This window comes from Electrona antarctica (assembly GCF_951216825.1).
Source record: "Electrona antarctica genome assembly, chromosome: 7".
In the NCBI taxonomy this organism is placed as follows: Eukaryota; Metazoa; Chordata; class Actinopteri; order Myctophiformes; family Myctophidae; genus Electrona; species Electrona antarctica.
Genome location: NC_136812.1, coordinates 25,678,356 through 25,695,494, shown reverse-complemented (window position 1 = coordinate 25,695,494; position 17,139 = coordinate 25,678,356). Strand labels below are relative to the sequence as shown.

General features: G+C 45.5%; 1 protein-coding gene across 7 annotated transcripts in view; it reads left to right on the top strand.

Moving 5' to 3' along the window:
* rfx2 (regulatory factor X, 2 (influences HLA class II expression)) overlaps positions 1-17,139 on the top strand; it is a 47,593-nt gene that overhangs the window by 19,731 nt on the left and 10,723 nt on the right. For 3 of the 7 annotated variants that reach the window (XM_079506349.1, XM_079506350.1, XM_079506348.1), the window contains exons 2-10: positions 3,845-3,956; positions 8,320-8,409; positions 8,795-8,877; positions 10,670-10,934; positions 13,320-13,394; positions 14,411-14,592; positions 14,782-14,901; positions 15,512-15,633; positions 16,237-16,355. In XM_079506349.1, coding sequence (XP_079362475.1) covers positions 3,852-3,956; positions 8,320-8,409; positions 8,795-8,877; positions 10,670-10,934; positions 13,320-13,394; positions 14,411-14,592; positions 14,782-14,901; positions 15,512-15,633; positions 16,237-16,355 — 1,161 coding nt within the window. In that variant the 5' untranslated portion in view covers positions 3,845-3,851. Of the gene's footprint in view, positions 1-3,844; positions 3,957-8,315; positions 8,410-8,794; positions 8,878-10,669; positions 10,935-13,319; positions 13,395-14,410; positions 14,593-14,781; positions 14,902-15,511; positions 15,634-16,236; positions 16,356-17,139 lie in introns of those variants that run through there. The other 4 variants (XM_079506352.1, XM_079506351.1, XM_079506354.1 and 1 more) reach the window with 4 other exon arrangements.

Here is a 17,139-nt window from a genome sequence, read left to right as displayed (position 1 = left end):
CCTATTTTTAAGAGCTTTAAAATTACAGAGTTCCTAAGTTTTTCCATTTCTGTATGCCTTCTGAAACTCAGGTGGCTCTTTAACAGAGGAAAAGGGATCTGCTGTCGAATTTCTTCTTAATTGCTCGTTTGAGATTTGCCTGTGTGTGTGTGTGTGTGTGTGTGTGTGTGTGTGTGTGTGTGTGTGTGTGTGTGTGTGTGTGTGTGTGCGCACACACACGTGTGTGAAGTTGTCGAGCGTTTGGAAGGGGAAAGGCTGTAAAGTGCCGCCCATTCACAGTAGGGTTTCTGCAGTTGTCTGTGAGGTCTCCTGCTGTGTTCTGCTTTTGTGCCGCTCATAGCTGCTGGTGGGGAATTTGTGGCTTTTAACCTTCCCTTGGGGACGAGGAGAATTGACTCCTCTTTGCCTGTTCTTGCCAGTCCTATGCCATGGTGCACTCCACTAAAGACGGCACTTTAATTGAGCTTTTATGGAGGGAAACATGCTGGCCAGTGCTTGATTTTATAACCCCCCCCCGCCCCCCCCCCCCCCCCCTTGCCATCCACCACCTTGTCCTGCTATAATAGTGCAAAGAAACCCTCAGGTCTGCCCCCCCCCTGTTCAGTGAAAATAAAAGTGGTCCAAAGATAACTGCTAGGATTGTTACACTTGTATTTATAACTTGGCTGACACCCCATGGACAAATTCCTTGCTTTAAAAGATGCACCATATAAATAGATGCTTAAAAAAAAGATTTCCCTTCAAACCATTCTGAAAATAGTCTTTGGATAGGATTCTGCGCAGATAAGGCCTTTACAGATGAGTGCTATTTTTGCACTCATCATGACAAATACACTGGAGACGGATCAGGGAGAGAGGGAGGGGGGAGGGCTGTTGACAGTCAGACAAATGGTGGTTTCAATTGAGTGTGTTTGCATGTGGCATCTCCTCTCTGTCACCATTCAACCTGACATGTGCATATGGCCGGATGATAAGGCAAGCGATTGACACATGTCATGAATTTCAACATGGCTTTCCTTTGCTCAGGCCCATTAGTCATGTAGACAGACGGAGCAACGTTTCTGCCTCTGGCCAAGTCTCCATGCTTGGAAAATGTCAGCGGTGGCACACCCAACTGTTGTTATTCTGTTATTCCCCACAAGAGCTCAGTTACACAATTTGTCTTACCCCTTTTTTGATTCGGGTAGCCTCCAGGTCTGCAGTGGCGATCACCTTCCCCCATGCTGGCAGGTCATGATATTGTCAACCATCACCTAACGTTACCATTGGGTAGATTAGAGCCCACGGTCCTGGCTAAAATGAACAAGCACCACACCAATCTCAGGTGAAAGACATACAGACTTGTCTTGAGAAAGTCAGAAGCTAAAAGCCAGGAGCGCACCTGTTGCACAAACGGATATCAGATGCAACGATTGAGTTGACCGCTAGCTTGTTGTAGCCATTGAAGCAATGTATTCTCTGCAACCTCTACAGTGAATTAGAAACCATTTTACATGTACAATTTTGTGTCTTGGCTTTTTGTTTTGTAGAAGAGGGTTGACTTGTGCCTTAAACCGGTTATGCCGCGCTGCTCTCAGCTGTAATGAAGGGCGGCAAGCAGCATGTCACTATCTGCCTGACTGACTGACTCACATTGATACGCATTAATAGTCAGACTTGTGTAAAGCTTTTATGCTAAAGACCTCTTATCTACCCACCGCCATTAATACTACTACCCACACACACACACACACACACACACACACACACACACACACACACACACACACACACACACACACACACACACACACACACACACACACTACATCCCTGTCTCTCCCTCCTTTCTCTGTGGCCACCACACTCAAAAGTTCTTGTGCCTGAGCTTTAAAAAGAAATAAAGAAAAAGGAGAAATGGGAGGGGAGCCGAGCGAGGGGGGGAGGGGCAGGGAGGAGGAGGGGGCAGGGTAAGGGGTGGTCGTCATGGATTCCTCACCATAGCAACCGACAAACGTTTACAAAGCATTGAGGAATTTCCTCATATCAGCTGGATTATTGGAGCCCCCCGGAGAACGGCTCTCATTCGAAACAAACGCTGGATATCATCAGAACCCTGGCCAGGGGTTGGAGTCCCACTGCCATTTCCCCCCACTCCCCACCCCCCCTTTTTCAGAGAGTGGGGAAGTAGTTTCTTTTTTCATGCTCGCTCCCCATTGCAGTTCCATTCTTCTCTCTCACCCCTCCCATACTCCCGCTCTCTCCCCTCTTAAAAGAGAGAGCTTTGTGTCTCTCCATTTTTAGCTCCACTGCTTTGCTATGCAGAGCACACACTGTCATCCAATGGAAGAGCAGAGCAGTGGCAGCGTTATGGTGGGTTTAGTCCTTGGGGAATGTCATTACAGTCGTATTGGTGTCCTGACAGATCCTAACTTTTCCACCTGTTTCAGACGCCTCTGGTCCTACCAGCAGGACCAGCCATTATTACATCTAACAATGCTTGTTATTCCTGTTATTATTCCACTGATGGAGGCCAGGGGAAGGTTGTCTCTCTGGGACTCGGATGGCTTGACTGACTCTGCTTTATTTGGCTGATGCAGCAGCCCCCTTATGGCACTTTTCCACTTCACAGTACTGGCTAAACTTGGCTCAAATGTAGTCACCCTTTTTGGTTGCCTTGGCCCTTGTTGGTATTCCCTCCATTGAGGTTTCATGCGAGCTGAGCAATGCCAAACAGTGGCGTGAAAGCACTGCAGACTAGACTACTGATTGGTCAGAGAGAGACTTGTCGCTTGGCATCATTGTGTGACTGTCACAATGGACTATTCTGCATGGAAGTTCCCGAATACTGTTAAACTTTAAAACTAGCCAAAATGTGTTAACTTTAGCTTTAGCTAGTTTAGCTTCAGCACTCTCCTGTGCAGAGGGTTTGACATTGCTATGACAACCATCTACATTTAGGGAGTCCTATCTGCATTGGAAAAATCACACACATGTGAAGTGAGTGGTGCAACTCCGTGTGGGGTTTCCCGGGGGGTGGGGGGGAGTTCCAGACCCCCAGGAACGCGCCCAGGGGGCCGGGCCGGTTCCGGCATGCCGCCCCGCGTCCGAAACGGTTGAGAAATGACAGTTACCGGGTGGCGGTCCCTCTACTGTACCCTCTACTGTACTGTACTGTCACTGTACTGTACTGGCACACCCGAAAGCATCATATATACAGTTAATACGTGCGTGCGTGTGTGTTAGGTTGTGCACAGGTGGTGAAAAACAACCATGCTGTTTTCGTGCTCATACCCACCCAGCCACCCACACACATAGCTCCGTAAGGGAGTGGTTGCACCACTCAAAAAGTACAGTGAGTTGAGTTGAGCCAGGGTCATGCAGTGGAAAGTGCTGGTGTACTCTGAACACTCTTGGTACCTCTGTCTAGGTCTATATGCATGGGCTGGAAATGCTTCCATTCTGTGATTCTTTTTCCTTTTCTTTTTTTTCTTTTTTCTTCTTTCCAGGCGTAAATTGTTACCTGTACTCACAGTTGTTGGACTGTGTCTGGTACTGTGGTAAATGATAAATGCTGCATTTATATAGTGCCTTTATCCAAGGCGCTTTACATAAATTGTGCATTACATTCACCCATTCACACACATTAATACACAGACGGCAGAGGAAACCATCCAAGGCAGTAAGGGACCAACCTGCACATCGGGAGCAATTAGGGGTTCAGCGTCTTGCTCAAGGACACTTCGACACTAACTCTGGGGGAGCCAGGGATCGAACTGGAAACCTTGCGGTTGCCATTCTGCAATTCTACCAGACACTCTACCCCTGAGCCTGTGCTTACCTGTCTCTCTCCTCTTCCCTGCAGCCCCAGCATGCAGAGCTCAGAGGGAGGCTCCGACTCCTCATCCAGCACGGCGATACGCACGTCCACATCCGCCCAGGCACCCGTGGTGCAGCCTGTCCCAGCTTCCCAACAGGTGAGTTGCTACCGCCGTTCTGTCAACAGCTGTCCCCAGACTCCGCCTGTTGGAGAGTTCCCCTAGGAGTGCAACACTCAAATTAAAATAATTAATAAATTATTAGCACTTTGCGGGGCACTATGACATAGTAAAAACTCCATAGAATTAGCTGCCACATGACGTCAACGGGGGCACACACAAAGCCAATCTTGGAGGGGCTAGCACCCTAAAAAATCACACTTGTGTGAAGTGAGTGGCAATGTATGATGAAGTCATCATACATCACTTTTTGAGCGGCACTAGTCGCTCTAACATGTGGCTGTGTGTGCCCACTGCCCACCCCCACCCATGACGTGGCTGCCAAGTCTATGGACTTTTTATGGAACTTGATGTATGATGAACAAGTGACTTCATCATAAATGCTCATCCTAAAAGGCGCTGCTCACTTCACACAAGTGTGATTTTAGGCCTACAGTGGCCTGTAAAGTTTATATGGAATAAAATGTTTTGTAAAAAGTCCATATATGCCACATGACATCACATCCCTTTTACCTAAACCCACTTGTGATTCGTATTTATCAGGGTTTCCAGGAATTGAAGCGCAATCATACTTTGATAAAGGTTTAAGTTATGTAGTTGGTTACCTTGTCCCCTCCTATGTCCAACTTTGAAACACAAACTTTGTCCTAACACTAACATTAAATGCCAGTGAATGGCCAGTTTTACATCATTGTCCCAACACAAGCACAATGTAAACGTGGCGTTGATTAGTAATTGATAATCCAAAAATAGTCTCCTTGTTGACTTATATGGCGAAACGGCTCTCAGAGTCACTCTTTTATTACATAAACGAAAGTAAACAAAACTTATTCTGCCAGTATAGCATTAGGAAGAAAACCTGGAATGGATCCATGGAGCCAGATGAATAGAGATGTATAGTGTCAGTGTGTTAGGCCGGTAATTGCCTGGTTTGGCCTTCTTCTTTTCTTTTTTTACAAAGACAAATATAATTCCATCCGGACATCCTGGCCAGGAGTCAGGATTGCCAGTAAAAAAGACCATTTATTATTATCACTGCCAATCAGACACATTTCAAATCTTCTAGTACTGCTACACCTTCCTTCACTTCCTGTTTCTCTCCACTGTACCATCAAATTCTTCTTTAAGACACATGTCTGAGGGGTCAGCCCGGCCGTGGGCGATCTTTCACATTTTGAAGTCAATTATGTTTGCTCAAGAAGCTCTCAGAAGGATCCCCTACCCTGACTATTCTTAAATATTCCATTCTAATTGGCTTGATTTATTTTTCTTTTTCATCTGAAACGTTTTCTAAAACGGACATATGGCACCTTGATACCACCCCGGACGTTACATTTAGGTTCGATTGACTGCTCTCACCCACTCTCCCCCAAGGCGGGCAAGCATTCACACCTCAGACCACCTGGAGATGTGCCATTGTTATAGTTAATGGAATCATTTGCATCTGTTGTGCGTAGTGTGTGTGTGTGTGTGTGTGTGTGTAAAGTGGTGTAGTGTTTCACTGTGTTAACTTGAATGCTTAACTGAAAGAACAGTTTTCCCTCTTTGTGCAATTCTTCAGCTAACAAATCAAATCTCATGCTCGTATTACGCACTGCGTGAGGCACACTGACTGACATCCCTAAATGTCTCTCTAAAAAAAAAAAGTTTAAAATAACCTTGGCTGGTAATCCAGCATGACAGTGTGTTGCGGGATCGAGTCCCGATCGCGACACACATAGCTCCGCATAGGAGTGGTTGCAACACTCAAAAAAAACAACCTACAATTGGCTTCTCTGAACTTCGTCTGATCTCCGTCCACCTCTATCTCACTGCACACAAATCCTCAGTGTAAGGCCCAAACCACACCAATGCAACTAGTCACTACTCTTTGCTACAAAACAGTTTTAAGGATATGTCACACCAATGCAACTCCTTGCAACTGCCATTGGGGATAATGGTTGCATGCAACTACTCTGCAACCATTTGGTTGCAAGGAGTTGCATGGCCAATCATTGGTGTGGTTTGGGCCTTATTTTGTAAGGCCAAAATTAAGTGTAGGCTAAATTGCAACCAAATGGTCTGTTGGAACCTCGGTGCACACTAATCCTCATTTATCCATTTTAACTCAAGAAGTAACCACATGGACCATTTGCCTCACAGCTGTACTGTTAATAACAGAATGTATAAAACACAGTTTCACACGTTTTTATATATAAAACCTGGAAAAGTACATTCAAAGTGGAACAAACCTGGATATTTTGTCAAGGATTTAGAGGATTATCAATGTCAACATAATAAGCACCACACTTTGACAACACTTTCCAGAGGCTCATCTTGTCTAGGAAGATATTATTATTTACATGCTTTCTGTCTATCCAAATGAAGCGTTCCTGTGAGCTGTGAGTGGATTAGCATACATGTTGTTTGTTTAGGCAACGCTGATCGACATTTAAAAGATAATGGTATCCCCACTGCTATTTAACTGTGTGAATGAGTAGGTGTTAGACCCTGAGGGAAGACAGTGGCCAATAGGAATCGTAGGAAAGAACTGTCAATTTGATCTCAATTCAGTTCGTATGGTAGGTCAGCTAAATGGCGTCTTGCGAGTGTTGAGAAGATCCCAACTGTATGAGCCTCTATCCTTCATTAGTTCTCAAAGGGCCGGAGGGGTTAGTGGTTGCTACTCTACTCAATGTGCATTAATCGGTGCAAAATGTGGCAGCAGTTTCCTGTTAAATGCAGTAAAATGAAGGGACTTTCCTTTTGTTTCAAGAAAAAGGTTGATTCCCAAGTCCCATACACCTCTGTTCTCACATGTACTGATCTGATTTATTTAGGTCACCATTACGGTCACTTTCTCTATGGCCACACCTGTAGGCTTCTAATTGCCGTTACACCTTTCTACCAAGAGACATTAGGTAGGGTTGCGTCTGCTGTGATACGAACCCCCCTTGCCTTTGTATGCGTGCGTGCACTGCACACGCGCGCGCACACACACACACACACACACACACACACACACACACACACACACACACACACACACACACACACACACACACACACACACACACACACACACACACACACACACACACACACACACACACACACACACACACACACACACACACACAGGCAGCATACAGAAAAAATACATCTCTCTCCCGCCAACTAGAAGTGCACTGTTTTCAACAGAATCCATGGAAACCAAATGGTATTACTTTACTAATAATAACATTAAGTCAGTAGTGAATCTCCAATGGCTTTTTGGACAAGTCGAGCACATTGAGAAAAAACAGCACCAAGCCTAATGGCACCGCTGTCTGGACACAACATATCTCAGGCCGATGAATAAAACGTATGTTTATATTTGTTTTTGTTGTCATGAAACGAATCTGCGTCAGCACTCCATTGCAGAAGGCAACCAGGAGTGGCTGTCCACAATCACACAACCCCTCGAAGAAACACAATGGAAACAAGTCCCCTTTTGGTGTTGTCCATTTAGCCTTAATGTCTGACTCTACCACGCGTACCCGTTTACATTTTGACTAATAAAGTATTCAGTCAGTCAATCAATCAATCAAAGACATATACTATATGAATGAAGGTTTTTTTCCCGTGTCATGCCACCATTTCGGACAAAATGTTTCAAATATAAAACATTCTATACCATTACGCCTTAAGCGGTTAAAGGACCACTTAAACCATTCCCATATCTTCATATAATTTGTCCTCAATAAGGTTGAGGATGGTACCTTTTTTGTCTGCTCATTCTTGTGTCTCAGAGCGAGGCAGTTCCTGACCTGAAATTTGCCTACCAGTGACCTCTTCAGTAGACGTTTGGCAAAAGTTCAAACGTTTTATTTCTTATTAATGCAAGAACAATGGCTTCTGTTTTATCACGTTCTATTTTCTAGAAGAGAAAGGTTTTAGTTTCTATTAGCTTAGAATCCCCATCGCTTGCGGTATGTCATTGGTAGGCAGGTTTCTGAACTGTCCATAGCACACCATTGCCAATGAGACGCCAAGTGAATAGACACAAAATTGTGCCATCTTATAATAAGCATCAGTGAGGACCTATTATAAAGATACGGTTGAAAATTGGGGAATTGCTCGAGTGGATCGGTCCGCTCCAAAATAGAAAATAATAGCATTGACACAGTAAGCTCGCATTATGTTTGCTAATTGGAAAACAAATCCCCATAAGGCATTCGTGTTTATGCATTTGCCCCATGCTATTAGTGATCTGTGAAGTATTTTTGCTTCTGTGTGATGCAGGAGGCCCCTGCACATTAGCATTGCTGTGTGTTTGTGCGTGCACATTAAGTAACTGCTTTCTGCCTGTTCTCTTGCACAGAGGGTGCTGGTGCAAGCAACGGGGTCAGCTCAGAAAGTAGCACAAGTACAGCAGCTGTCAGTACCCAGGGTCCAACAGGTCCCTCAGCAGGTACATAAACGTACACATACACGCACCAAGAATTATACTTATTTGACCTCAATGAGAACTTGGGTTTCTGTTGAGAATCCTCTAGTCCTTTTTATTTTTTTTACTTCCCAGCCTTATATATAAGGATTATTTATTATATGTTCCATGGTTGTTTTGTTTGTACAGTATGTTTGTGTATAGTTTCATGTTACAAAGTGGACCACAATGGAAACAAGCGAAGGCTTTTTTAAAATGATGTTATTTTCTGTAATTTTCTTAAACTGCCAATAAAGTATTCTATCTATCGATCTATCTATCTATCCTGTACCTTTTGAGCTTTTGTATTACTTTTCTAGTCTCCACCAATGGTGTTTTTAACTTTTGTATTGTTTGTCTCTATCTATAGGTCCAACAGGTCCAACACGTATACCCATCCCAAGTCCAATATGTTGGAGAAGGCGGAGAAGCAATCTACACAAATGGAACTATGTGAGTAATGTTAGACCTCTCTACAGTTATGACAAAATAACATGATGCATGCTTATGCACTGTGGTCTGACTCACAGGAATTTGCATTCAATGGCAGTAGGAAATCGGAATGGCTATTTTTATATTTGTTCAAATGCTGGCAGCCAGTCAGCTGTGATTGTTTTTATCCCCCAGCCCATCCCACAACATGCTTCTCAAATATAGAGTCCTGTTCCCACAGCAACTGGATATAACAGTAATAAAAGTTGTACACTTTACTTAATTACAATTTGTTTTACTCATTTGATCTTTCCTTTTGTACCAGCACAAGACTACAAGGAAATAATACTAAGTGTGTCAGTGTAGTGAAAGTAGTGGTCATGTCGTCAAAGCACTTATAGTTGTGTTGTGTGCTTTACCATCTACTTTATAGATGGTCTTTATAGTTATTGTTAGCTTAGGGGTCACCAGGTGCAACATAAAAATGCAATATACACACCTCTAGAAGCTCACAACATGTATCACGTATCACACGGCCAATTATAAAAAGATCAGGAATATCATCTCTTGTTCCATGCGGACCTGTTTTCACTACAACCTTTGGAGAATCATAGTGGGGTTATTTTTATTTTTTAATGATTTCTTAACGCACGCACGCACGCACGCACACACACACACACACACACACACACACAATTGTGTTCAATTTGCTGCAGGGTCCATTAAGATTCCACTTGAGTTCTGTATGAACAGGCAGATGAAAGAAGTGGGTGGCCTGGCCTCACTCTTCACCATACCACATCCAGCTGATATGCTGTGATACTGATGAACGTGCTTTTAGAGCTAATTGAATGCTGTGTGATTTTCTTCTTCTTTTGTGGTCTGTGATACAGTTTAAACGCTTGTCGAGCATTAATATATAACATGCACCACATTGCAATTAAGAGTGCATGTTTACTGTGGTCGCGTCACGACGTCACGTGTACTTTCAGACAATTAAGACCCATAACATTTCTTGTTGGCTCTGGGTCTTGAAATAAAAGGCCCTTGCTCTCAACTTTGGAGATGCTGTTTATTCAAGTCGATTAATCGATTCAATCGATCTAATTTATTTCAAACTAGACTTTTTTTTAGGCATTTTGCACTCCTGTAAACTTTGGAAGACTTAGCCAATCAGGATGGTCTGAGGCTTTTCCTTGGCCTCTAGGGTGCAAAGTTTCACACAGTCCAGTTATAGTTAAAAACGTGAATCGGCCTTTTGTAGACCATGAGGCCAATTTCACAGCATTTTGTTCAAATGGACCACTCCTGCTAACTTTGGGAGGATGGAGGATCAGGATGGAATATGAAAAATCGTACAGATCTGTCTTGATCACATGACTATTGATGTATAATAATATGTGCATGATGTTTGGACCAAATCTGTAGGAGTAATATATATACCTCCTAGTGGCGCTGTGAAAGATTTGGGGCAGAGGTTCTGCTCTGGTCTCCAGGGAGAGTATGTGAAAAAACAGTCTTGACTGGCCACACCTTTGGCCTTATATCAATAATCATTCCTGCAGTTTTCAAACTTTGGCTGTTTTTTTCATCATCAGCTGTATGATTCCTTCTAAAGTGAAAATCCTCTCTAAATGTTTATTTAAACCTCTCTACCAGCATAATACGATGATGCCATTGAATGCAAATTCCAAATGTATTTGAAGGCTCAAGATCTCATCTGTGTGCATTGTGATGAGAAAAAAAAAATCCATAAAGAAGTGAGAATCCCTGGCCTGTATTTGTCCCATATCTCATTCCTGTTTCTCTTTAGCCGTACAGCCTACTGCTACAACCCGGAGGCCCAGCTTTACGGACAGGGTGGTGCCTACTTTGACTCGCAGGCCGGGTCGCAGGTCACCACGGTGGTCTCCTCTGCCAGCAGTGGAGCCCCCCCTCACAGCATGGTGGGCATCACCATGGACATGGGAGGCAGCCAGATCATCTCCAGCAGCGGTGGTGCCTACCTGATCCATGGTGGGGGTGCAGACAGCAGCCGCCTCCACACCTCGCATTCCGCGCGCTCCTCCTCTGCCATGGTGGGTAGCAAACACCCATCCCTTGAGTGTCTTTGAGTTTGAGTGCACTTCGGTTGGGGATTCATTGTGGAATGGCTTTACCGAGGCCTGCTCCAGCTGAATGGTGTTCATAGAGGGGGGAAAAAAGAGCACCACAGACAAAGAGAAGCCGTCTGTGGTCAGTGCCTGAATTATATTATTAACCCATTTTGACCTGAGATCAGATTCAAAAAATGTGTTCTACATCCTGTCAGTCGTTCTTCGATTTAAAAAAAATAGCAGACCTACAAGCTCGTAGATCTGCTTGTAGATCTGCTATTTTTCAATAGCTAAAGCATAACATAATGCTAACACCAAAAGGTGTTCCTGCCCAAAATGGGTTAACCATATGAACCCTAGTGTTCCTATTCTGGGCATCTCCTATCTGAACATTCAGAAAAAATAGATCTACAAGCTCACGTGTATTGCAACACATGTGAGATAGCATGTCATTTTTTGGCAAGGGATTTGTGTAGAGGGAAAAAAGAGACTAATAGAGGACTCACTAGAAACGCCAACTTGTGCCTCACACACAAGTAGGCCATACTTGTATGGCCTACTTGTGCGTAAGCAGAGCACGCCATGAGGTAGGTACGCTCACCACTGGCATCACCGCAACGACTGCTGCTCTGAGTCCCTATAGAGCTCTCTGCTGTCTGGGTACGACTGCTGTGTTGAGTCCCTATAGAGTTCTCTGTCTGGGTACAACTGCTGCTTGGAGTCCTAGGGCTCTCTGCTGTCTGTCTGGGTACGACTGCTGCTCTGAGTCCTAGAGCTCCCTGCTGTCTGGGTACGACTGCTGCTCTGAGTCCCTATATAAGCTACTTTGAAGTACAGTGTCCGGTAGTGTCTAGTGTCTACTGCCTGGTACAACTGCTGGTCTAAATCCTCTGTAAATCCTCTCTACTTTGAGTGCTATTAACTACTAATGTCTAATACAACTGCTGTACTTAATCCTTTAGACCCATTATTGACCTTATACCAACCTTGAAAGTTGAAACGTACCTAGTTACGTCACCAAGATTGGTTGCCCCTTATTGGCTGTTGAGGACACATACATACATACATACATACATACATACATACATACCCAGCCGATCGCAGTGGTTGTGCGCTCTGCTTGCGCGTAATTATAGAAGTACGGAGGATTTAGCGTACACACAAAGTAAATAAATGTATTTCTGCATTCTTCTGACAGTCATCTGTGTGTCAAGTGTCATAAATCATTAGTTGCGCTAAGTCCGCTAACAAACACAAGCCACCCTGCATAGCTAACGTCCTCCGTGCCATATGGTCTGTGTGACGCACACACTGCGTTAATTGTCACCAATGCCCGAGCAGCGGTGACATTGGAGCAAGATGGGAGACGAGCGAGCTAGAAAGTAACCTGAATTTGTGGCTTCCATGTGCTGCTGTGGAGAGCAGAGAGAAGCCCTGTAGAGGCTAGAGAACCAGGGCACTGGCTTAAATAATTCAGCTCTGCCTTGTTTCAGAGGTTTTCACAGGCACTTGAGCGCCACTGTGAAACAAAGCAACCCCTGGGGCTCATTACCATTTGGCCATGAGCCCTGGGGAGCCTTCTTAAGGCTTGGAATATTGCCTGATTCTTTTTTTCCCCCCCAAGGTTCTAGTTTGGCTGCTATACCACACATCTTTTCTTTCGTCTACTTTTTTCTTAATCTAAAAAGAAAGTCCCTGGTTTTGTCATTCCCAATGCCTGCCAACCTAATTCTCTATTATTTTCAGACCTCCATACCACTAAAAGTCGATCTGGTATATTCATTGAAAATAGCCTACCTAGTGGAAAGAAAAGCTAAGAATTATTTGGACATATGTTTTTATTTCCCTGATCCTCTTTCTGTTTTGGTTACTCCTCTGTACAAATGTCCACTGCATTTCAAATAATCCTCTAGCTCTTGCGTGGTAAAATATTGCGTGTGGGAAAAGGTGAATATCATCCCATTCTCTGAGGGCTTGACATGACTTGTGGTCCTGTATATCATCCCATTCTCTGAGGTCTTGACATAACTTGTGGACCTGTTTGTGATTCTTATTTGTATACGTCTATGAGTGTCTGACAGGGACAGTCTTCGTCAGTCGGCAGCTTAACCCTACGAGTCTCTCTATTTGCATGCTTTTGTCTGCCAATAATGAATTTGGCCGCAACACTGACTGATTTTAATGGAAATGCAAAGATCTGGCTGCCTGCTAACAGTCTTATTTCCTTTCTGTTTTTTTTTGTTTTCCCTGTGTACCCCCTCCTTATCCACCCCCTCTCTCACTCTTACCACCACCCCTTCTTCTTTTTTCACCCCCCCCCCCCCCCTTCGTCTTTTTTTTGCATGGTCATTTTTTTCTTTTCTTTAGCTTGAAATGGCGATTGAAAACCTCCAAAAGTCTGAAGGGATTGCATCTCACAAAAGCACCCTGCTCAACAGCCATGTAAGTCAACCAGGAACTCTCCTCGGAAAGGAGAACAAAACAAAAGCCTTGGCTGCACCTTGGGCAATGTGCTCTACTTGGGCTAAAGTTGAACACATTGCCTACTGCTAGCTGCTTGTACCCTTCATTGTTTCATCGGCATGCAGAACCTTTCTCCCAATTAGTTCTCTTCCTGACTCTAAACTTGCATTTGCTATCACTTGCTGCGCAAGAATGTGACTCGTAGCTGCTGCAGCCTGTCCAATACTCTGCACGCACTTCAGCCAAACAGGTTTATTCAAGATTGTCCTGTGCAATTGCCCTGCCATGGTGATGGCTGTGTGATTGCTGTGGTCTGACACACAGCCCTCGTCTGTCAAAGTTCATATACAAAATACATCTTGTCACTCAATTATTTAGCGGTTATAGTGTGAATCTTCTAGTTGAGGGACAAATCAGCCCATAATAACTGAAATGGAAATGAGATTCAATACAACTCAACTGTACTTAATCGAGACCTCAGCCATTATTCTAACTCACAAATAGACTGGTTAGGAAGTAGGAACTTTTCCTCCATTCTAGGCGGGTGTCCCCTCAAATTCTATCCACCCTCTAGTAACCAGTCTGACGGCACTGTATACAATTATGTTAAATCTCTTTTTAAACATTCATTATTGAGGAATCACTAATTTACTGAACATTGCGCATTCATTGTGCCTCTCTGTAGCCTGATTTGTAACCAGACAGTATTATTAGCTCCCTAATGATGCGCCTTTGCACAATGATCCGTTCCCAAGTCAGGCACTCATTCACTCCCACGACCAAGAAGTCGAGACAGTAGGCATAGACACAGAAAGAGTGGTCTCTCCCTTATTTAACAGGTGTGAGGGTGTGTGCATGCGGTGTACGTGCCTTATCTGCCTTTTTGATGTGATAATAAGACACTTCTCATCTTCATCACTGGCCAGATGGTGATCAGAGGGCAGAGTCGATCCATTAGGACTGACTGATGTGTGCGCGTGCGTTTGTGTTCTCAGCTGCAGTGGTTGCTGGATAACTATGAGACGGCGGAGGGTGTGAGTCTGCCCAGGTGCTCCTTGTATTACCACTACCTGCGCCACTGCCAGGAGCAGAAGCTGGACCCAGTCAATGCAGCCTCCTTTGGCAAGCTCATCCGATCTGTTTTCATGGGCCTCAAGACCCGACGCCTTGGCACCAGGTAGGAGAGTGCTGCAGCAGGACATATGTCGATGATGATGACTAAAGCATGCCGATTACTGTAATCTTGTAACCATTATATGATGATGAGTGTGATGATGCTCATAGGCATTGGGGTTTTGGGGGAGGGGGGGGTAAATGATAGTGATTATACTGATGACAAGCTTTCCTCTGTATTGCTGTCCATCAGAGGCAACTCGAAGTACCACTACTATGGCATTCGGGTGAAGCCTGACTCGCCTCTGAGCCAGCTGCAGGAGGACACTCAGTACATGGCCATGAGGCAGCAGCCTATCCACCAGAAGCAGAGGTCAGCCATCTCTGCCTACTGTCGACCCCACCTCCTTTCCCTCCCTTTTCATTTCTCTCTCACATCTGGCATGACATAAGCTTTGATCGACTTTCCTTTTGATGCTCTGTGTGTGTGTGTGTGTGTGTGTGTGTGTGTGTGTGTGTGTGTGTGTGTGTGTGTGTGTGTGTGTGTGTGTGTGTGTGTGTGTGTGTGTGTGTGTGTGTGTGTGTGTGTGTGTGTGTGTGTGTGTGTGTGTGTGTGTGTGTGTGTGTGTGTGTGTGTGTGTGTGTGTGTGTGTGTGTGTGTACGGCATTCTACATTCAATCTACACATTTTAACTCACTTTTGCAACCTCAGAATCCGAGGTCAATGTCACGTGGAATCTCGTCTTTGACAAGAACCTTTGTATCACCACGCTACCTTTCTGGTGGTCATGCCGCATCCTTCCTTCTCTTGCACTTCTTTTCCTCCTGCCCTTTATTTTCTGCACTTCTCTCACCTCTATGTCTCCATTAATGTCATCGTTCCCTCCACTCCTTCTCCTCCTTGATCTCCCACCCCCTCAGTCGTCCACTAGGCTCCATGCAGTCCAAAGCCATCATAATTGTCTCCTCTCCTGCCCCCACAGGTTCAAGCCCATGCATAAGGTGGATTGCATGTCGGATCACCTATCTGGCGGCTCTCAGCACACCACCAACACCCCAGAGCAGTCAGTAGCGGCTCAGAGTCAGCACCACCAGCAGTATATAGGTATGGAAAGGGGGGGGTGTACATCTCTCGAACTTGTCATTTCGTGTGTGTGTGTGTGTGTGTGTGTGTGTGTGTGTGTGTGTGTGTGTGTGTGTGTGTGTGTGTGTGTGTGTGTGTGTGTGTGTGTGTGTGTGTGTGTGTGTGTGTGTGTGTGTGTGTGTGTGTGTGTGTGTGTGTGTGTGTGTGTGTGTGTGTGTGTGTGTGTGTGTGTGTGTGTGTGTGTGTGTGTGTGTGTGTGTGTGTGTGTGTGTGTGCGTGCGTGCGTGCGTGCGTGCGTGCGTGCGTGCGTGCGTGCGTGCGTGCGTGCGTGCGTGCGTGCGTGCGTGCGTGCGTGCGTGCGTGCGTGCGTGCGTGCGTGCGTGCGTGCGTGCGTGCGTGCGTGCGTGCGTGCGTGCGTGCGTGCGTGCGTGCGTGCGTGCGTGCGTGCGTGCGTGCGTGCGTGCGTGCGTGCGTGCGTGCGTGCGTGCGTGCGTGCGTGCGTGCGTGCGTGCGTGCGTGCGTGCGTGCGTGCGTGCGTGCGTGCGTGCGTGCGTGCGTGCGTGCGTGCGTGCGTTGAGGAATTTGAGTGACACATGTCATTGTCCTTATTGTTGTTTTATTCAGATGTGTCCCATACCCTGCCACCATTTCCCTCCCTTGACCTGGGCAGCCAGCCGCTACCTGAGCGCATCAGCATCCATGACATCAAGAAGCTGCAGACACTCTACAGGGAGCATTGTGAGGTAAGACCACACACCACTGCTACCAACCACTCCAAGGAACAGCTTTGTCCCTATGGGACTATGTTTAGAGTACCAAATGTGACTATGTTTAGAGTACCAATAGGGGGTGCTGTTGCACCACTCGCTTCAGACTGGTCTGATTTTATACTTTCATGAAACTTGGTGGGAAGAGGTGATTAAGAACTGAACGGATGAGCAGATCTTTGAGGGGCACGTCTCGCTTTCGGAAATGTCATTGTATGGCAGCCAAGTCTATGGACTTTTAATGTTTGTTTAGAGCACTGAAGGTGACGTCAGGTGGCAGCAAAGTCTATGGACTTTTAATGTTTGTTCATAGCACTTTAACCCATTTAGGACTGAGCCTTCTAAATACTGAACTAAGTTTTCTGAAACTTTTCAGTGGTGCAACCATAGGGTGCAGCATTTCATTGCCCAGCAATGTGTCCCTATGTGTATGTACAGTATGTATGTCTGTTTAGAGTACCAACAGGCAAAGTGCTGTTGGGGGTGCTGTTGAGCTTCACACTGTGCACAGGTGCATGATGGGAAGCTGAGGTTTTAGCAGCCATGTGGCACTGTTGAGCCTCACACTGTGCACAGCTGCATGATGGGAAGCTGAGTTTTTAGCATCCATTACGTGATTTCGGGTGTGACTGTACAGTACAGGGACCCCCACACGGTAACGCTGTCATTTCTCAACTGTTTTGGACGCGGGGCGGCTCGCCGGAACCGGCCTGGCCCACTGGGCGCGTTCCTGGGGGTCTGGATGTTCCGGGGACCCCCC